The sequence below is a fragment of the Cordyceps fumosorosea genome (assembly GCF_001636725.1).
Source record: "Cordyceps fumosorosea ARSEF 2679 chromosome Unknown scaffold_1, whole genome shotgun sequence".
In the NCBI taxonomy this organism is placed as follows: Eukaryota; Fungi; Ascomycota; class Sordariomycetes; order Hypocreales; family Cordycipitaceae; genus Cordyceps; species Cordyceps fumosorosea.
The window spans coordinates 908,050-928,752 of NW_017387301.1; the positions used below are offsets into that span (position 1 = coordinate 908,050).

The 20,703-nt window shown below is 55.9% G+C and overlaps 6 protein-coding genes across 6 annotated transcripts; 4 read left to right on the top strand and 2 right to left on the bottom strand.

Moving 5' to 3' along the window:
* Positions 1 to 1,203: 1,203 nt before the first annotated feature.
* Positions 1,204 to 3,006, top strand: ISF_00297 (a-Factor sex pheromone exporter; the record flags this gene model as incomplete). Its single annotated transcript, XM_018843904.1, has 1 exon — positions 1,204 to 3,006. The coding sequence occupies one exon, from the start codon at positions 1,204 to 1,206 to the stop codon at positions 3,004 to 3,006; it is 1,803 nt and encodes a 600-aa protein (XP_018708354.1).
* A 526-nt stretch (positions 3,007 to 3,532) lies between these two features.
* On the bottom strand, positions 3,533 to 7,390 carry ISF_00298 (P-type calcium ATPase; the record flags this gene model as incomplete). The annotated part of the gene is made up of 1 exon (XM_018843905.1): positions 3,533 to 7,390. One exon carries the CDS (start codon positions 7,388 to 7,390, stop codon positions 3,533 to 3,535), a length of 3,858 nt encoding a protein of 1,285 aa, XP_018708355.1.
* A 3,360-nt stretch (positions 7,391 to 10,750) lies between these two features.
* Positions 10,751 to 12,021, top strand: ISF_00299 (Purine nucleoside permease; the record flags this gene model as incomplete). Its single annotated transcript, XM_018843906.1, has 2 exons — positions 10,751 to 10,846; positions 10,924 to 12,021. The coding sequence occupies 2 exons, from the start codon at positions 10,751 to 10,753 to the stop codon at positions 12,019 to 12,021; spliced, it is 1,194 nt and encodes a 397-aa protein (XP_018708356.1).
* Positions 12,022 to 12,390: 369 nt separating this feature from the next.
* ISF_00300 (protein kinase) lies at positions 12,391 to 14,708 on the bottom strand (the record flags this gene model as incomplete). The annotated part of the gene is made up of 3 exons (XM_018843907.1): positions 12,391 to 13,049; positions 13,106 to 14,574; positions 14,662 to 14,708. 3 exons carry the CDS (start codon positions 14,706 to 14,708, stop codon positions 12,391 to 12,393), a joined length of 2,175 nt encoding a protein of 724 aa, XP_018708357.1.
* Positions 14,709 to 17,577: 2,869 nt separating this feature from the next.
* Positions 17,578 to 17,888, top strand: ISF_00301 (polyketide synthase; the record flags this gene model as incomplete). Its single annotated transcript, XM_018843908.1, has 2 exons — positions 17,578 to 17,623; positions 17,752 to 17,888. The coding sequence occupies 2 exons, from the start codon at positions 17,578 to 17,580 to the stop codon at positions 17,886 to 17,888; spliced, it is 183 nt and encodes a 60-aa protein (XP_018708358.1).
* A 60-nt stretch (positions 17,889 to 17,948) lies between these two features.
* Positions 17,949 to 19,171, top strand: ISF_00302 (beta-ketoacyl synthase domain-containing protein; the record flags this gene model as incomplete). The annotated part of the gene is made up of 2 exons (XM_018843909.1): positions 17,949 to 18,044; positions 18,119 to 19,171. The coding sequence occupies 2 exons, from the start codon at positions 17,949 to 17,951 to the stop codon at positions 19,169 to 19,171; spliced, it is 1,149 nt and encodes a 382-aa protein (XP_018708359.1).
* Positions 19,172 to 20,703: the final 1,532 nt, after the last annotated feature.

Sequence of the window (20,703 nt, forward strand, 5' to 3'; positions counted from 1 at the left end):
CAATAGGTTAACTTCTCATATCCAACGGCACCATCAATCAAGTGTCTCGATAACTGCTCGCTATCCATTTCTGCGCAAGAACTCACCTTTCTTGTCGGGCGTAGTGGATCTGGAAAGAGTACGATTGCCAGTCTCATCTCGCGAACATACGAAGCGCCAGGCGACGGTATACATATTGACGGGATTTCGATAAAGAAGCTCCAACAAGAATGGTTACAGCAGCGCATCATGCTCCTCGAGCAAACCCCCGTCATTTTCAACGACACGTTATTTCGAAATATCGCGTTTGGGCACACTGATCCAGCCTCAGCAACTCAACGAGATGTTTTGAGAGCATGCCGAAAGTTTGGTCTCGAGTCAACAATTGTGAACTTGAGTGGCGGTTTGCATACAGTGATCGGCGGCAAAGGCTGCCCCCTAAGCGGCGGCCAGCGACAAAGGGTTGCACTCGCTCGCGCATACCTCAGAGACCCGCCAGTCTTGTTGATGGACGAACCTACATCGGCGCTGGATCCATGCAGCCAGAAGTTGATTATGAATGAAATTAGGGGCTGGAGGCGACACAAGACGACAGTCATCATCTCCCATGATCTAGACAGCATTTGCGAGGACGATTTTGTCTATGTGTTGGATAAGGGGGCAGTGATTAAGAGTGGGTTTAAACGACACCTGGAGGTTACCAGTCTGGACGCCTTCTTCGACGAGGCGTTGAACGAAGTCATGAACAGCGGCGCATCACCTATGCAGACCGATGCCATGCTGCCTGCTAGGAGAGCCCCCAAGCGCCCGGATAGCCGCAGTTTCCGTTACTCAACAATCCACGGTCAAACGTGGTTTTTAAATAGCCCTATCTCGCCTGAGTTCGGCGCCGCGTCTCCCCACGCCACTTCCCTTCTTTCCCCCAGGCTCTCTGTGTTGTCAGGTCCCGCGCGATCGGTGACTATGTATCAACCCCCCGACATGGCACGATTATCATATCTACTCAAAAAGCCCCTTCCACCATCTCCCGAACTGTCTGCACCGGATTTGAGCATCGCAAACACGGGGCCGCCGCCGCTGGAACCTGGGCTTGACTCGATATCCGTGTGCACCGCTAACGAACCGTCAAAACCCAGCACGGCGAGGAGGCGGCGACGTGTCGTCAATCTCGGCGTGCTGACTAGAAGTCGCACACGTGCGTCGAAACTTTCCTTTCTTAGCATAATGCGCACTCTCCTCACGGCCCTCGACGCGCAGCATACCGCGCACCTCGCCCTCGGCGTCATCACGACCATGATTGGCGCTCTAACCACGCCGGCATTCGCCATTGTCTTGGCCAAGCTGTTGGCCGTCATGTGGTCCGCGGGAAACAGGGCCGCCGAGGGGAGACTCTGGGCGCTGTACCTCTTCATCGTCGCCGTCATCGACGGCATCTGCACTGGTCTCGGTCGCTACCTCCTCGAGTCGTCAGCGCAGGCGTGGGTTGACTCCGTGCGACGCTCTGCGCTGGAGTGCGTCCTGCGCCAACCTAAGTCCTGGTTCAGTGACGACAAGAACTCGCAGGCTCGCGTTGCCGAAGCCTTCAACGTGCATGCGGAGGAGATGCGTAACCTTGTCGGCCGCTTCCTCCCCAACATCGTCGCTGTGACCACCATGGTCGCCGCTTCCGTCGCCTGGGCCCTCATCATCCGCTGGGATCTGACGCTCGTGGCGCTTGCGCCGCTACCAGTTGTCGTGCTGGTCCTCAAGACGTACACCCGCCTGGGACGGGAGTGGGAGGTGCGCTGCGCCGACGCCGCGGAGGAGACCGGTCAGATCGTCGCCGAGGTGCTGGCGTTCGGCCGCACAATTGCCCACTGCAGCCTCGACGGTCATTTCTTCAGCAGCTTTGCGCAAGCTATCGCACGATGCTTCCATCTCGGTAACCGGCGCGCCTGGCGCACCTGTCCCCTTTTCGGACTCTACCAGGCCTTCAGCTACGTACTAACGGCGCTCGTCTTCTACTACGGGACGAAGTTACTCACAAGCCACAGCCGCACCGCTGCGTCTGTAGACTCCGTACTGCAGGTTCTCAACCTGCTCCTCTTCAGCTTCGGCACCGCCACTGAGTTGCTTAGCACCATGCCGCAGATCACCGTAACCACAGCCGCTGCCGCGCGCGTTCTGAGCTACACAAAGCTACCCAGAGGTGAGCTGCCGCCTGAGACCGGGGACTATTCCCACGGTGGCCGGGCGGCCTTGCTACCAATACGCATGCGCGACTTGAGCTTTACCTTCCCAAATCACCCCGACCGTGCCACACTCGCCGGCGTCACGCTCAATATACAGCCCGGGCAGTGCACTGTGCTCGTCAGCACCTCTGGCGGCGGCAAATCAACCCTGCTTGCCCTCCTCCTCGGCCTGCACCGCCCCGACGCCAACGCCACGGAATCCGCATTCACCTACGCCGACATCCCCTTCGCCGCCATGGACCTGCGACATCTCCGCGCCGCCGTCGGGTACGTGCCGCAGGCACCCTTCCTCTTCCCCGGGTCCATCGCAGACAACATCGCCTACGGCCTGGACGCGCAGTCCCCGCTGCGCCACCGCTCGAACGTGCGCGCCGCCGCGCGCGACGCCGGCATCGACGACTTCGTCCTCTCCCTGCCCGACGGCTACGACACCCTCGTCGGCGACGGCGCCGGGGCCACGCGCCTCTCCGGTGGGCAGGCACAGCGCGTCACGATTGCGCGGGCGCTGGCGCGTCGCCCCTCGCTGCTTGTCATGGACGAGCCCACCAGCGCGCTCGACGAGGAGAGCTCGGTGGCCGTGAGGGCATGCGTCGTGGAATTGGTCGCGCGTTGGCGCGCCGAGCGTCGGCCCGCGGCCGTCGTTGTCGCAACGCACAGCATCTCGATGATGCGCGTCGCCGACGTCCTCGTCGTCATGGAGGAGGGGCGCGTGGTCGAGAAGGGTGCATTTGAGGATCTGTGGTTCAGCGGGGACGCGTTCCGTCGGTTGGTGCGGCAAAGTCAAGACGCTTCATGATTTACCTCTTCTCTCATGCTATTTTGCATCGAGCCGTCGAGCTGCGCTTCATACAATTTTTCCATAATAATGTGCCCTTTTTCTGCTAAGCAGTTAATGATCAGCGTTACATTTCACGAATCTTAGCTTTGAGTCCGTCGTTTCCAAATACATGAACAAAACGTTCGCCATTAAATGTGGTGTATCAAAAGATGAAATCTATATGTACCAAGGTGTGTAGTGTGTGTCATACGTCGTCAAGGTGGTGCGGCCAGTGATGATGGTGAAAAAGACCAAAACAATATGCAAGAAAACAAGGCATGCAAGTCTTTCTTGAAATCGAGACAAATAGCAAACCAGGAAAAAAAAATGAGGCCACCTGCCACCCGCCGTTTTTCTAGTACTCCCAGTTGCGTTTGCGACAACAGTCCGTCCGCCCGTCCCAATGCAACAAGGTAAAAACCACCCAAAGACAATAAACAGGTGCAAATTATATAATGATTGAACAATGCGTTGCAAAGCAAGACCCCGCATAAGCGGTCGTTGTCTATCGACGCTTGGAACGCAAGAAAGACTCCCACGTAAAGCCGTTGCGCGCCTTGGGTCGCGTGTGTGTTAGCTGCTGCGGCCTCGTCTGCTCGACCCAGCGATGGCGCGCCGGGACCCTATTGCGCCGATGTTGGCGCTGCGCAGCGTCCTCGTCCCTGCCAGCGTTGATGTACCGCAGGATATTTTCGTCCTGGCTCGGAGGCACGCGGTGGTTGATCCATGTCCCCAGGATCGGGTCCTCCTTGGGCGTGCGGGGATGGATCTCGAGAACGTCGCGCTTGAGAGCGCGACCAACCTTGGCGGCCTCGATCAGACCGAGCAGGTCAACCTCGCGTTCGAGCTTGTCTTCTTGCTCGGCGCCATCGTCCCGTGCACGCTGGGCGGCAACTTCCAGCGCGTGTCGCTGCTCGGCCGTCATCTCCAGGTCCTCGCCCTCGCCCTTGAGCTGCTGAAGAAGCTGGCGGCCCCGGCGCGAGACCATCTCCTCCACCGCGTTCAAGGGTTCGGGATGTTTCGCCGCCTGCTCCTCGTCCTGTTTTTGCTGCTTCTTGTTTCTGCGCAGGCGCGGCAGACAACGTCGTACGGGGCCAGTGACGGTGAGGAAGGCCGACTTGACGTCGAGGAAAAATCGCAGGACCCATCGGTCGGGAACTTGGCGGATCAGCGCACCAAGTGGGATTGTAAGGATACCGAAGAGCATACTCCAACCCCACTGGGCACCGGAGAGGGGTTCTGTGTCAAAGGCTTCACCACCCTTGAAGATGATGATAAACTGGCCAGCCAAGGTAAGGCATTGGACACCAATAAACCATGGATTGCGCAGCACGCCTTGATACCAAATATCGAGCTTGTTGTCAACTCGTCGGCAGTTGTGCTGATTAAAAAACTGCATCCAGACGTAAATGTTGAAGACCAACGTTTGCAGCTTCTCAACTTCGTTCTTTGTGCCGGGATTGAAAATATCCCATCCGATGTAGTGTACTAGGAAGACGACAAGTAGCTGGTAGATGGACTGGCCGAGAATCATCTTCCACATGGTAATGCTAACAATCGGGGCGTTACGTGGTTCTGGCTTTCGCTTTAAGAAGTCGGGCGACGGGTGGTCCGTGGCCAACCCGAGGGACGCAAAGATATCCATGATCAAGTTGATCCAGAGAAGCTGAACAACTGTGAAAATGGAGTCTCCAACAAGCTCCGATATGACCGTGATAATACCAGCTGTAATGTTGATCGTGAACTGAAACTGACAAAACTTCTTTACCGCGTCGTTAACGGTGCGGCCCCAGCTCAGAGCCTTGACAATAGAGGCAAAATTGTCGTCAAGCAGGATAATCGAAGCGGCCTCCTTTGCTACCTCTGTGCCTTGTATACCCATAGCGAAGCCCACATCAGCCGCCTTCAATGCAAGAGCGTCGTTGGTGCCGTCTCCGGTCACGGCAACGGTTTCGTTCATGCCGCGCAAACGTGATACCAAGAGTAGCTTATCTTCCGGGCTAGATCGTGCGAGAACTTGCAGTCGGGGGATAACGCTGTCGAGCTGCTCAGGGGATAATCGTCGAAAAGTTGGCCCATCCATAGCGATTCCACCAGAGGTGTAAATACCACATTCAGTCGCAACCGCCTTGGCTGTCGCAAAGTTATCACCGGTAATCATGCGAACAAAGACACCAGCATCCTGGCATCTCTTGACAGAATCCACAACTTCTGGCCGAAGCGGATCTCTGATGCCAAACACGCCAATATGCACAAGGCCGGAAGCAAGCCATTCCAGGTTGACCGCGGCCGGATCCTCATCGGGATTCTCAAAAACTTCCGACGCTTCAAAGTCACGGAAGGCAAGCGCAACGGGGCGCAGCATCTGTCCGGCGTACTCCTGGATAGATTCCCGTATGCTGGCGCGGTTCTCCTCGCTCAGACGGTCCATATTGTGTGGATCTTCGGGGTCGGGGATGGTATAAGCGCAGTACTCAAAGACAACCTCGGCGGCACCCTTGATAAGCAATCGATAATGTCCATTGGGTAACTTGATAAGCACAGCCATCCACTTTCTAGTCGAGTCAAAGGGAAACATGGTGAGGACAGGTGAATTGGCACGCTCTTCGCGTAGCGGGCCCATGCCGAGGTGGTCGTGAGAGAACTTGAGCAGGGCGGTTTCCGTGCTAGATCCGACGTAGCTGGGCTTGGCGCTATCATCAGTCTCAAATGCGGTTGAGTTCAGAGCGATGCTGTCCTTCAACAGATCGCGAATCTGCGTGGATAGATGAGAAGTTGCATAGCTCGACGTGTCGCCCCTGACAATTGTACCGGGAGCAGTAGGACCGGCGACGGCATCTTTGGGATCGGTATCGTCGAAGCTGCACTCCAGGCCGATGCGACCAGCAACAACCGTCATCTTGTTCTGCGTCAAGGTGCCAGTCTTGTCAGAGCAAACGGTCGTAGCGTTGCCCATAATTTCGCAGGATCGGATGAGGCGAACAAGGTTGTTGTCTTTCAGCATGCGCTTGGTAGCAAAAGCGAGAGCGATCGTGACGTTCAGGGCGAGGCCTTCGGGGACGGTGATGATGACGACAGTGATGGCAAGGATCAAGATGCCAAAGAATCTCTCTGCCTTTTCGGATGGGCCGAAGCCATTGAGTTGATCCAAGTTGGCCATGAAGCGGATGAATAGGATAAGGAAAAAGACGGAGCCGGCAGCGGCACCAAAGAGGATCAGCTGCTTTCCGAGTCGGCCGAGCTTGGCTTGCAGGGGCGTCTCTTCGACGTCTTCCCGGAGTGAAATGAGGGTCCGTCCGTAGGTCGAGTTGGCGCCGACGGCAGTAACAAGGTACTGGCCTACACCGCGACAGACAGTGGTGCCGCTGAAGAGGAAAGGGTCGGCACGGGTGGCATGCGCAGGGTCGTGGTCGTTAGCGACCGTCTTGTGAACGAGACCGGTCTCGCCGGAGACGGAGGATTCGTCTACGTGCAAGCCGGCGGCGCGAACAAGGACACCATCCGCAGCGAGAACCTCGCCAGCTTCAATGTGCAAGATGTCGCCGACCATGACATCGTAGACGGAGACCTGCTGGATGCGGCCGCAGCGCATGACGGCGACATCGCGCTGGGACTTGCGCTCGTTTAGCTTCTCGAATTTGTGGTTTTTCTGCCAATCGGTGGCGGCGCTGGCAAAGATGATGACAAGAATGGCGATGACAACGGTAACGCCATCCACCCACTCAATGTTTGCATTCTTGGTCTTGGCGTCAACAGACTGGTAGATACCGATAGCGAGAGAGATGCATGCGGAGATGGTAAGCAGGATAAGGAGCTTGTCGTTGAAGGCGATCCACATGAGGCGGAAGAAGGACTTTTGGGGTCGTCGGGGCAGGCGATTGGCGCCGTACACAAGGCGTCGGTCGAGGAAGTGAGTGTCGGGCTCGTCACCCAGGCGAAGTGTGAGGCCGGTGGGCGTGGATCGCGGGGGCAACACCTGCTGGAGGACGGGGTCGCGCTCCTCCCGCGCGGCAGCGACTGCCTCTTCAAATGATATCTTGCCGGGCAGCTTGGTCTCGTCAGCGCTGAGGCCGGTCTGAACGTTGGCCCGCAGGCCACCGGCCAGGCCATAGAGTCCGCCGAAGACGTCGAGGGCGGCGAGGCTGCGGTACGTCAGCAGCTTGTAGAGTTGGGTGGTGGAGAAGGCAAAGGGGCTGCCTTCCGGGGCGGGCTCGGAGTCGAGGATATCTCTCGCAATGTCTTCAGACGAAGCAGGCGCGGCGGCGGCGGCATCGTCGGGGTTGTTGGTGGGTGTCGTGGCAGGAACAGAAGCGACAGGCTCACGGGTCGAGGCCGGGCCCGGGACCGGCGTGATTTCGTCCATGGCGATGACAAGACGGTCTCGTCCGGTGCTGCATCTGGCGGTCGACGATGCAGAAAACCGGTGTGAGGAGGAGGATAGCGGGGGGAAGAGAGGAGAGGGGAGTGGTGGAAGAAGGGGAGAAGAAAGGAAGTCGGCTGGGGACGGAGCAGAAGGTGGTGGTGAGGCCGGCGAGCCCAAAAGTTGGAGTGGGACATGGATGGGCCAAGAAAAGACCAAGACCAGCCTTATTTTGGCAGGGAACTTTGTCCGCATATTGAGGTTCCATAGATAGGGGAAAATTACAGTGGAGGGGGCCCCTGTAGGGATGCTGTCAGGCGCTGGAGCTGGAGGCCAAGCGGAACTGGCCTGGAAAGGCCGGGAAGTTGCAGAAGGTACAGCGCTAAACTGGCCAACTGAGCAGCACCAGGTCCACTAAATGAGCCGCTAAAGGAGCAGCTAGAGGAAGCAGGTCAGCCACTCGTTGACGAGAACGAGGGGGACCTGGCTGCAGACGGTTTGGGCCGACCACAGGAGAGTTGGCGGCCGACGGGAAGGATTTACTTCTACTACCAAGTAAAGAGTTAAACTACTTTGATAAGCTACTAGACTATACATCCGCCATGGAACAAGCCATATGTCGGGCGTCTAGTGCCGCGGGATAGTGGACATTTGTGATAATGTGACCGTTCTGTGTCCACCAAAATGTGCAACGACTCAAGTTCAGCCGCCAACCTCCCATCTAGACTCTGGGGCGCAGCTTGGCGACTGGCAAGGGGGTCTGGGGGTCTGGTCGACTCTGTAGCGAGGATTTGATGATTTATGGTTGTAATTAAACATTCACCATGTCTTGCTTTATTTTCGTTTTGTTTCTATTTTGTGACATATCTTGTCTCTAGCCGGAGCCCCCGGTCAAGGGGCAGGCCAACTGAGCAACCGTCAGCGAAAGCGCATTATACATTCACACTGCCTTTTTGTCTACTAAATCATTCAATAAGCAATTCATTCCTACTGGTTAATAAAAAAGTAAAATCATGCCAACACTCTCCGTTGCCAAGCCTCCAAAAACGCCGCCCAGTTCGCGGTCTTTTCCAAAGTACGTGGCCTGGTGGAGCCGGGTCTCCCCCGTCTCTCCCACACAATTTCTCAACTCTACCACCAACTGGTTCCTCACTTTTGTGCCGCCTTGTATTTATTGCATCATGCCATTGCCGCCGCTTCTACCCACCATCATCATCGTCATCCGCTTCAGTCATCAATCAAGCCACGGAGCTCCCGCTTTTCAATAATCACGGCTCTCCCTCCCTCAACCCCTCAACCAACCCCCGCACCCTTACCACCATCCACCCCCGCTCACGCAACAGCTTTCGACATTCCCACGAGCCCATGACCGCCAACGGACTGATAGTCCTCGTCACCGATACCTGCTCTTCTCCTCAACCTAAAATCGTGGAATTCCACCTCCAAAGTAACCCTGGTGGATTGGATTCGACACCCCGTTCCCTGTGCCCTCTTTTTCCATCTCACACGGCCTCTCGCAATCCTTGGCGCCGCCTGCATGCATCACGGACATTTGCCGTGCGACACACGAACAGCACCAACACGAAACGGTCAATCATGTCAAGAATGATGATGCCCAAGCAGCCCTGCAGACACGAATATACATACCTGTTTCTGCACTAGTCTACAGTGGCCATCTCGCCTTGTCGGGTCATCTCCAACCTTGTCGCCGCCATAAATCAGCTTGCGACAAGATCATCGCGTCTCGCATGAATCATGTCCCTTGTAAGTTGTCCCTTCCCCAAACACTGCGGGCAAGATACGCAATCCAGGCTCTTCAACCTTAACGTTACCTGCCCCTCATCTATTGCCGTCGTAAAGACATGAATATCCGCCGTGTTCATATTCGGTCAACTTGCTACACTATCAACTAGTGGAAACTCTGGCCTTACAGTTGGCCCTGCATGTTATTGCCAGCCTCTTCTATATTTCGGCTCCGTAAAACGTGGCATTTAGTCTAGAACCCCCGCGTCGCGTCTTGGTCATGTCCAAGCGGAATCGACATCCAGAGCATTCGAGCTCCTGTGGCATGTCCCGAGTTGACCTTCCTCTTAACGTAAAATGAGCCAATACAAACTGCAGCTTGATCATCTACCAATAAGCTCTACCTGGAGGTAGGTTAAGGTGTAGGCTTCAATCTCTACGACTAGTACACCGCATCAAAGGCCCACAGGATGAAAAAGGGCATAATTCTCGACGGGTAGTGTCTGCTCCGTATTGCTACCGTTCGGGGGTCCTCCCACAAAGGTTCCCGTCTGAGTGCAATTCAAGGCCCTGCAGCATCTGGCGTAGTATTTTCCCGCGGGCAATGACTTGTGCCAATGCCGCTGCTCTATTTGACACATTGTCCAAGGCCAGCTTCCGGGGGGGGGGAGAGTATCGTCGAGATCCTTGCCTCTCCCTCAATATATCACGTCCGGTACCCGGATGGGGTCCTGTGCAACGAATCATGACTTGCAGTGAGTCCGTGCTGGATGCTCCCGACGCGAGGCGGACGTGAAATTCTTTTTCATGCTACCATGCAAAGTTCACGAGAGAGTGGTCGATTTCCCGTCCAGCCCTGGCGGGCATTGTGTTGGGCAGCGGTTGTGGTTCCGGGTAAACGACAGAGCTGGAAAGGAAGTTGTAATCTCACAGTGAAAAAAAGATCGAGTTGCAGTGAAAGTTCCGTAGCTAGAGATGGCATTCAAGTGTCTCAGTCCTAAACGCACTGACATTATGGAAGCCACGAGCTGTACTCTGAAGGGTAGCACACCCGTCTCTCTCTAATTAGAGGTCACAGTACTGTCTCACGAGCGTGCCCGTCTCATCTCGTGTCACCGTGACCCGCGAGTCTGGTTCTCTTTTAGCCAAGGTTGCTAGAGTCAGCATCAGGCTACCACAGTACACGATCTATAAACAGCCAACCAGGAGCGAGCGCTTGGCGTGACGCAGGCTCTGGCCGTTGGCGAGGTCGATCATCTCCGTGCGTCGCGTCAAGCTCGTCCCGTGCAGCTCTGCGCGACCATGATCGCCTTCTTTCGAGGGATTTCCTCTTTAGTACGTTCTTCGTCAGTAAGGAGAGCTGTCTTGCAAGCTACGGATGCTTCGCTGGCATCGCCCGTTAGAGTGTATTCGCCACGCTGAGAGTCGGTGGGGGGAGGGAGCCGAGGCGCCCTCGGCATCCCAGAACGACAGTGTAGGAGGCAAGCGAGAACGACAATGAATCAATGTTGCTCAGCAATAATAGGAACAGTATTTCTGTAAAATGTAGGCCAGATTCTGGGCTTCCAAAGTCTATCTCAAGACATTAGACAAAGTCGAGCATCAAAGACACCTCCCACCATGCAGTTCCTCACTCAACTTGCTGCCATGGCCATTGCCTTGAGCGTGGTCATCACAGCAGACGTCCTCAAGCCCAAAGTCATGATCATCTCCATGGTTAGTAGCTTCCAACGCACCACCCTCTTCCCCTCTCAGTGCCCATGCCCTTGGCTAACCTTTGCCCACCCACCAAGTTCGCCCCCGAAGCAGACGCCTGGCACGACAACTTCCACCGCTCCGGCCTCGGCAACCTCTCCGCCGTGCAAGTCTCCCCCCCCGGACTCTCGCCCCTCTTCCCCTCCGTGTACTGCACCGCCACCACCTCCGTCTGCCACGCCACCGTCGGCGCCGGCGAGATCAACGCCGCCGCCTCCGCCACCGCGCTCCTGCTCTCCCCGTTGCTCGACCTGCGCTCTGCCTACCTCCTCCTCGGCGGCATCGCCGGCGCCCACCCGGGCCGCGCCACCCTCGGCAGCGTCGCCCTCGCGCGCTACGCCGTGCAGGTCGGCCTGCAGTACGAGGTCGACCCGCGCGAGGCCCCCGCCGACTGGGCCAGCGGCTACGTCGCCCTCGGCAGCGACCGCCCCGGCGCCTACCCGCGCGTCGTCTACGGGACGGAAGTCTACGAGCTCAACGCCAACCTGCGCGACGCAGCCTACGAGCTCGCGGCTGCTGCTACGCTCGACGACGGCGGCGGCGAGGAGGCGGCGGCGCTGCGCGCGCGGTATCCATCCGGCAGCGCGGCGGCCGCGTCGCCGGGGCTGCTGCGCTGCGACGTCACCACCAGCGACGTCTACTTCGTCGGCGACGCGCTCGCGCGGGCCTTTGACCGGACCGCCGCGGTCTGGACCAACGGCAGCGCCGCGTACTGCATGAGCGCGCAGGAGGACAACGCCGTGCTCGCCGCGCTCGCGCGCGGCGCCGCCACCGCCGCACGTCTAGTCGACTTTTCACGCGTCGTGCTGATGCGCGTCGGGGCCAACTTTGACCGCCCGCCGGCGGGCACGGCCGTGGGAGAGTTCCTTGGGCTGCAACCGGCGCGGGACGTGGCGACGCGCAACATGTACGCCGCGGGGGTGGCGGTGGTGCAGGGCATCGTGGGCGGCTGGGAGGAGAGGTTTGCGGCGGGCGTGTCCGCGGATAACTACATCGGTGACATCTTGGGGAGCCTCGGTGATGGCGAGCCCGACTTCGGCACGCCGGCCACGAGGCTGGGGGCGCAGCGGCGGCGCCGGGGGAGGGGGGGCGGCGAACCGGGGCCAGTGAGGACGGACAACACCGTCCAGGCCTAGCCTGAGGCGTCAAGTCATCAACAGCGGCAGAGGAGACGAGCTTGGCGAGAGCGCATAGACGCGGCGGTGGCGAGTGTCCGGGTGTGAAACATTGTTACTATTTGAACAAAGCGTTACCTGTACACAGCCCCTCGATATAAGTTCCCTTTTTTAGAATGCCATGTTCATATTATTCCGACTCGTCTCTCTTTATAATCTCATATCCTCATTAAGCAGGTTCTTGACACTCGGCAGGAAAAGCAGGGACACGACCTGGCTGTGTCACCCTGCCAGCCGATCTTGCCACACACAAGGTGTTGCAAACTTGCAAAAGGCACAATATAAGCGATACCTTTCTCCAACGCGGAGCCGTGGCTGTCATCGAACATTCTACCACTCCGCCCATCCTTGGCGCGGGCCGTGGACGCAGAGGGCGTCCCAACGGCCTGCCAGCCAGAGGGTGGCAAAGTGAAACGCGAGGAGCATGGTGCCGGTGCCACGGGCCTGAAACAGCCCGCCGATGTGATAATGCTCGCCGTGCAATCGGTTGCCGTGAGTCACCGGCGATGAGGCAAAGAGCAGCTCGAGCGCGGCAACGACCAGGAGCGGCGCGCTCACCTGCAGGCTCGCCACGTAGGGCCAGCATGGCCGCAGGAGCGTCGCTGCCTTGACCACGAAGACGGCCAGCTGGAAGGCGTACACGAGCGACTGCATCTCGACACCAATGGCCCAGCACACGTAGTAGAGCGCGACAGAGACGCGATGCTCAATATCAGCCCAGAGACTGCGCGGCGGAGCCAGCAGGAGCGGCGTCGTGGGCGTGCGCTGGTGGTGGCGGTGATTATCGCGAGACACGCCCCGTGGCGCAGTAGCCAAGGTATTGGTCGCCGTTGGCGTTGTAGATCCGTCTTGGTAGCCATTAATATCTCGATGAGATACAGCGAGCGATTGTTCGATACCTTGATCATTCGCGTCTGGATCTTCTGATGTTGCCCAAGGTACTCTACCTTCCCTAAAACGGGAACCTCGGTTTGTGTTTGGCGTCGTATCTACATATCTGAGGTTAAAAGACGAGGCTTGCCGAATCAACTCCCCATGCACGTACCTGGCACCGGTGTCCCTGGTCCAGCTGGGGAATCAAGACTCTGCACTCGGTTTGACCGGACGCCCCCTAGCACTGTATTTGCCCGATCAGGACGTCCCAGGGCGTCAAAATTGGTTTCACTCTTCATCGCGTGTAACACCTCATTTGCGCTCGGTCTTTCCGCGGGGTCAAGAGCCAGCAGCTTCTTAAGCAGTGTGTACAGCTTAGCGGGCAGGTCGGGCCGCTCGCGTCGCTCCTCTATAAAGCCCTGCCAATCCGTAATTTCAGCGCGCAGCAGCTCTACGTCCTCTAGCTCCTCTTGTATGGCGTTGGCGCTTCGATATGGCAGCTTGCCGAAACACATAAAGTATAGAATCATGCCTAGCGAGAACATGTCCGACTTGGTAGTAAAGTTGCCGTAGCGGCCGGTTGCCGGGTCCAGCTTGAGAACCTCCGGCGCGCAATAGGATATAGTCCCCGTAGAACCGGTTGATTTTCTGGTTGTATTCTCCGCTTGAACCTCGCCAAAGTCGCTGATCAAGCATCTGAGGCTCGAGTTCTCCCGGTGTAGCAGGCAATTGCTGGGCTTGAGGTCACGGTGAATGTAGTTGGCAGCATGAAGATATGCGACCCCCGATGTGACATCCTTAAACAACGAATAGATTTCTTCCAATGCAAGTTGGGACTTGTTCCCAGTCAGATTCCCTGGTGGCTCGGGCTGACCCTTGGAACGGCGTCGCATCCGAGCTTTGAGCTCTTCTTTGGTTGCCGGTGTTGGCGCCTCACCCACAACATGGCACTGAAGATCACCGCCATTGCAGTATTGCTGCAAAATAAATGCACACGCGACAGATGGAGCAAACTGGCCCAAGTCTACATCCTCCAGCCACGCATGGCGATATGAGACAAGGTTTGGATGGGAAAGCGCGGCTAGCAACTCGACCTCGATCAGTGTCTTTTCCAGCCAGGCGTGGTCATCGCCGACGGGCACTCGCTTACACGCGAAGTGCCCGAGACTGCATCCGGCAATTTCGTGCCGGACGAGCAGAACAACGCCCTTGCCACCTTTCCCCAGGACCCGTTCTTCTCTGAAGAAGGTCTTGAAGTAGTTCGGAGTAAAGGCCTCGCGGCGAATCCTGCTGCCCCTCCTCTGTGGCGTGTCATGCAGCTCCAACTCTTCATCTTCATCTCGCACCTCGGGTTGTCGAAATCCGCGAGGGCTGGTATCGTAGCTGGGTCGCGGCAGCGACCGCACAGGGCTCTGGGAGGCTCGTCCGGCGGCATGGAGAAAGTTGTAGTTACCACGGCGCAGCATGCGAAAATATTCTGGGTCGACAAAGGAGTCGTCGGTCCCCTCGTATGATCGGTCATAGGCATGACCGCCTGCCGAAGACTGTGGCAGGGGCTGGTGGCAAGTCGGACATGCGTGGCCGCGAATCTCGAGAAGCTGCGAGTCCGGGTCTCGTACGACGAGGGCGTTTCGGTGGCGGCTGCAGGTAGAGCATACGGTGGTTAGCTGGATAATCCAAAACAGCTCATGTGTCATATGGGAAGAGGCCTAGTTGGCAGTAGCATACAGGACAATTTCACGGCCCTCGTGAGGGTGGTATGGGATCAGGGACATGACGTAGGCGGGTCAGAGCTACAGCTCTGGAGCAGAGGTGCAATCGACCATTGCCAGCCGGGCTCTCCGTCTAAACGCGAAGATGTTGCATCGCCTGACGGTCCGCTTATCGTTTTTGGTTGCAGAGCAGGAAAGTATCGTCTTACTGATGAAATTTAGGAGACCGTTGGCGGACGTTGGTGAAGCGGTTGTGGCAAAAGCTGGTAAGGCGGGGGAGCTGCAAGGGCGACTTGGAAGTACCTGTAGGCAGTCATAACAACCAGTCTGTCGTGCATAAATCTCATGCACAATAAATGGTTCAGATCCGGCAAGTACAGCACAAGTACAGGTGTCCACTTTTCTGGAGCATGTTCCTCACAGTAGCTCAAGATACCAGAAACATTAAAGTACGTTACCTTATATAAAACAATTCGTATATTATAGAAAACTTTTTGATGCCTTATGCCCAAGTAAGAACATTGAATGAAAAATTGTGCATAGAACACCCAGGAATGCTTGATGCGTTTCTCCTCCGTGCTTTATTCAAAAGGTGCCGAATGTGCTGGGGCCACCGTAGCTTTGCAATGACTGGTTTGCATCCAACAGGCGCACTTAAACGTGCTTTGGCCTCTTACCTACTGTATCGCGCAACATTATGCTGTGAAAAAAACGCGTAGAATTAAAATTTCAAGATCTACATAGCAGTTCTTCATGCTCGACGCGGCTTGCACCATGCAACGGCGAGGACGTAGTCTCAAGCAACCCCGGCGTCCAAAGAGAAGCCGGCAGAAGCCGGCTGTAGGGTAGGAACTAGTAGAGCGATTGAGACAATCATGTTCATTGAAACTATCATGGCTGTTGAAACTATTATGGCTATTGAAACTATCATGTTGAAACTATTATGGCTATTGAAACTATCTATTATGGCTATTGAAACTATCATGGCTATTGAAACTATTATACTAGTCAACTAACTTTCTTGTACTAGCAAATCTTCCCGAGGGCGCTGCTGGCAACGGACTCGGCGAAGGACTCTATGATGAGCTTGCTCAGGGTGCGGCGAATGAATGGAACGGACAGGATCTTGGTGCCGACATCCTGGCCAACCTTGGCGGAGTAAGTGAATCCCGGTTCGATCTCGGCCCGTTGCGACCGTATGACTGACAAGATGGGCGGCGAACAGCTGATCCCGTACAAGGCGCGGCTGAGTGGCTGTCTGGTGTTGGCCAGCTACAATGGAGAGATGCGAATACTGCCACAGCTAGCAGCACAAACAGACAATAAATGCAGCATGCATTTCAGAGGCTTCATAGAGACGTTGAATACTGCTCGCAGTAGTAACAGTATGAAAGTTTTAGTGTAGTCCTGTAGTCTTAGAATGGGGTTTATGATAAATCTACTTATTTCCGATATTACTAAAAGCTAACTCAGTTATCAAGGGCAATGATTAGTGTCAATTTGTGAGAATAACTACTGCATTTAGTAACGTATGGCGAGTTGTGATGAAGAGAGTGCTTGTATTCCGCATGTTCATTTGCTGGCTACCCGGCAGGTTGACGGCAAACTATGTGTGAGACGACGCCGACAACAAAACAAACTGGTAGTTCTAGTGTGGTTTGCGTTGCTGTGCTTTTTCTTCTCAACCGAATGTTATCGCCCAAGTCCGCAAAGGCTGTGACGGATTACCAAGACAACGCAATGTTAACTAGAGGACAGCGCCCGATCGAGTAACTAATCCCTCCGGGCGTCCGGTTCCCTCCATCGCGGCGTGTCCTGGACAGGCTATGAGGTGTAAGTTGAGGTAAAGTGATTGGTTTGTTTGTCGCTCGCAAACTATTTACAATGCTAACTTAAGGTTGTCATTTGCTTCCTTTTTTGGGCCCTGCAGGTCAAACACAGTGGCACCACTTCTGTTTCCATCTTTGGACTTGAACCGTTGGACCGAGCCTCTCAGAGCGTCGACAAGTCTCCCAGTTGTCTCATCGGAGAACCACTTCTGAGACAGGCGCCAAACATCCTTACAGGCACTCGATACCAAGCGGGAGCGCTTCGAATGGTAGGGACAAGCGCAACATTGAGCGCCACAGCACTGGCAGGACCCTCAACGTGTTCTAGATGCGAGAGAGAGCTCGAGGGCTGCGAAGCTGAGGTTTGGTGTTGGCACAAAAACTGTTAATTTGGTTTCTTTGAAAGCAAATGCGCCAAGCCCATTGTGCTGGCACGGGAGGCGTCTGTTGGACCGTGGTGGGTGATTCATCAGTAAATAAAAGTTAAGAAGGTCAGCACATGGTGAGGCTTTTACCCGATTTTTGTGGTATTAATTTTGTCTTGTTTAAGAAAGTTGCTTAGGTTTAGAGCAAGCGTTGGGTGGTAGCCTTGCTAGGACGCCTGAGACGCTCCAGTAGATCGTAGCAACTAGACCTCATTGCCATCAATAGCACAATGTGCTTGCCTTGATATTCCACCAGCTCCTGGCTGTTCTTACCCGCAAAATACGAGCCATCTCGCTGAAGGTTAACCCTTATTGGAGAAAAGTGTGGCGTTGAAGCAGTAAACAGGCCTTGGCAGCGGTTAGCAACTAAACAAGCCAACACCATGATGCAAAACACCCGCCGGCCGTCTACCAACTTGAGTATATATAGTAACTCATCACCGGGGCAGCTTAAGTTTAAGCACTCTATTCTTATCATCGACAGAAATACTGATTTATTGGTTTCAGGCAGCGTGCTGCAGACTTCGAGCAGAGTTCATGTTTGCACTCTCTCTATATACCCTCAACAAAGCTTGTTACGACATAGGGACAGTTTATTTTTATACTTTCTAATCCACAGCAACAAGCCCTGCCATGGCATACGAGCGGATTTTCTTATACCTCCTTCGATTCTTCGCAATGCAGATCCAGCCTCAAGTCGAGCCTGTTGCCATAGTCGGCATGGGTGAGTCTGCTTTGAACCATTGCTTTACGCGTAGAGACTAGCACCTTGCAGCTTGCAGATGGCCCGGTGATGTCCGCGATGATAAAGGACTCTGGAATCTTCTCGAGAACAAACATCCGGCTATACAGGCTTTGGAGACTACCGCTACTCACAGTATGGCTTCATCCACCCCGACGCGGAGCCCACGGGCATCACCTCAACGCAAGGCGGCTTCTTACTCAAAGAGGACCCTCGCCTCTTTGACCACACCTGTTTCGGCACGTAGCAGACAGAAGCCGAGACTCTCAATCCATAGCAGAGGAAGTTGTTGGAAGTCACATACGAAATGGGCCGGGAGTTGTTCCAGTACGCCGTCTTCCGCGACACCATCGCGTACTTAGACCGGATCGTCGCGAGCGTGTCCGCGTCCGCCGACAGACGGGTTTCCTGAACAATCGAGGAGGTCGTCTCGTCTAACATCAATGCTGGGAAATCAATGCAGCCTGCTGGGCTTAGTGCTCATATCACTGGACAATCGAGGAGGTCCTCCAGGACGTCGAGGACGACGAAGACTTTGTCAGCACCCCTGAGGTTGCGCAGACAGTGTGCACGGCACTGCAGATTGGAATCATGGACCTCCTCGCGTCGTGGTCGATCCGCCCTGCGGCCATCACCGGGCAGTCCTCCGGGGAGATGGCGGCCGCGTACGCGGCGGGTCGTCTGACGGCGGCCGAGGCGATCATCTCCGCCTTCTTCCACGGCCAGGCGGTCAGGACGAACGGGCACGATGGGGCCCTGCTGGCTGTCGGGCTCGGCCTGCGCGAGCTGGAGGAGTCCGGGTACATGCAGGGCTACGAGGAGTCCGTCACGGTCGCGGCGACCCAGTCTCCCGCGATGCTGACCATGGCCGGGGACGTTGAGGCCGTTGAGGGTCTCGCGACCAAGCTGACAGCCCGCAACGTTTTCAGCCGCGTCATCCGCACCGGTGGCAATGCGTATCACTCCCGCCACATGATTGCCGTGGGGAGGAAGTACCAGGAGTTGGTGCGCCCTGCAATGGCCAACGCAGCTGCTGAGGAACTATGCGAACCAGCTCACCGATCTGACCCGGTCCCTTGGTTTTCTTCTGTCTTGCCGCTAAAGGACATGAACAACATACCGGCCGATGCGGATTCCTATTGCGCCAACCTCGAATTGCCCGTCCTATTCTTGGAAGCCGTTCAGCAGCTCGTCAAGACCGTTCCCGTCAACGCGATGATTGAGATCGGCCCGCATAGTGCTTTGCGCGTGCTTATCAGCGAATGCCTGGAACACGCCAAGTTCGCTGTTCCCGTGATGGCCGCCCTGGAGCGCAACAAGGACGGTCAGGCGTGTCTCCTGAAGCTGGCGGGTAACCTGGTTGGCATGAACTTGCCCGTCGACCTGGTCGCCGTCAATGCAGCCAACGACTGGGAGGGGCGCGGTCTCCCCGTACACGGGTGCACAGCCGTCGATATGCCTCCGTATCAGTACGCCTACGGGCCGATCCTCTACCACAAGAGCGACTTCAGCAAAGGGGGCAGCTGGTGATGAGGATGGCGGACGGGGCACTGATGATGGAGAGGGAGAGATTGAGGGAGGGATGAAGTAGGGGCTTTGACGATGGATGAGTGATGAGTGATGACTTGCCAAAGTTTCCCTGTAGATACTTACTTTTTTTTTTATTCTAATCGCCGAATTTACTAATTTATTCATGAACGTCTTGATGTGACAATGTCTCGGGCCAGTGGTCAAAAAGCGAAGTGAGACATGGATTCTGAGGCGGGGCGAGTTGGACAATGAAATGCGAGGTGATACGAGATGGCGGGCGGGCGTGCAGCTTTGCAGATGACATGGTTCAAACTGGAGATTCGTGTTTCGACAGAGTAAAAGTATCCGTACCAGGCTATGGTACAGACGGCGAACACGAATCACATAATTCCAGAACAGACCCAATGATTATAGGGAATAGATTGGGCTCGCAAGATTTTCTGCTGTGTTCAACGGCCGCACTACGTCCATCCTCTGCCTACCAACCCACCAACCCATTCAAGCCATTGTACGTGTTATTGCCTGGACAGTTGCGATAACCGTGCGGGCGTCAAGCCGTCATGTCTTGGTCAACAACTTGTCTGCTGCCGGCGGCAACTACAAGAGCGACCCGGTCGGTGGTAGAGACACCAAGGCGGCCAGACTGGCGTGAGATATCTATCCATGTATGCATGTCCAACGATGCAGCACCATCACCACCAAGTACGCGTATTCCTGCATAACTCGGACTTGCACAAGTTCCGGTGCATGCTGGTGCTCCACCGTCTTCCGGCCGCGGGGAAAGATGTTAAAAGGCAAAAGCCACGGTTTAGTTCCAGCAGCTAATTCGATTTACCCCAAAGCCCCTTTTCGCATTCGTGTGGACTCGGCCGACAAATACTAAATACTGGTACAAGGGCAGCATGTCTGTGCCCACGAACCCAGGGGCCCATGTCCTGCCACGCCCCGTGGAGCTAATCCTGAACCCCACGGAGCCTCCCACGCCCGCTAATAAGATGGCAATGATCTCCCCAAGTTTCTTAGTTCTTATTTCTGGGCCACATTAACTCGCCTCCGGATTTTCGACCGCGGACGAAGAGCCTTGCACTCATACCACTACCAGGGATCGTCACAATGGCACTCGGATATTTGCCCAAATTAGCTTGCTTTTTTGTGCGTCCTGGCCAGGCATGTATGTATGCATTGTTACGGGCACAAGCCCATGCATGCAGTCGGTCCCCGCCGGCCCATGTTTGTGTTGCTCTTACGTCTCAGTAATAATAATAAAGGGCTGCAGTCCAGCCTTGTAGCACATCCATCCCTTCTCTGTCGCTGTTCTCTTTTCTCTGGCTGTTCTTGTGTTTTAAACACCGTTCATCCCCGTTGCTAGCTTCTCGCATATCAGTCCGGCCAACGACTCTGCCAGCAAACGACCCCGACGAGCCCATCCACCATATAGCCGCTCCCCGCACTCAACCCCGGACCGGGTGCGCGAGAGAGTCTCCCAACTGGCCGGCCAGGTTCTGCAAGTCTTTGCCGGTGCTTGAATCCTT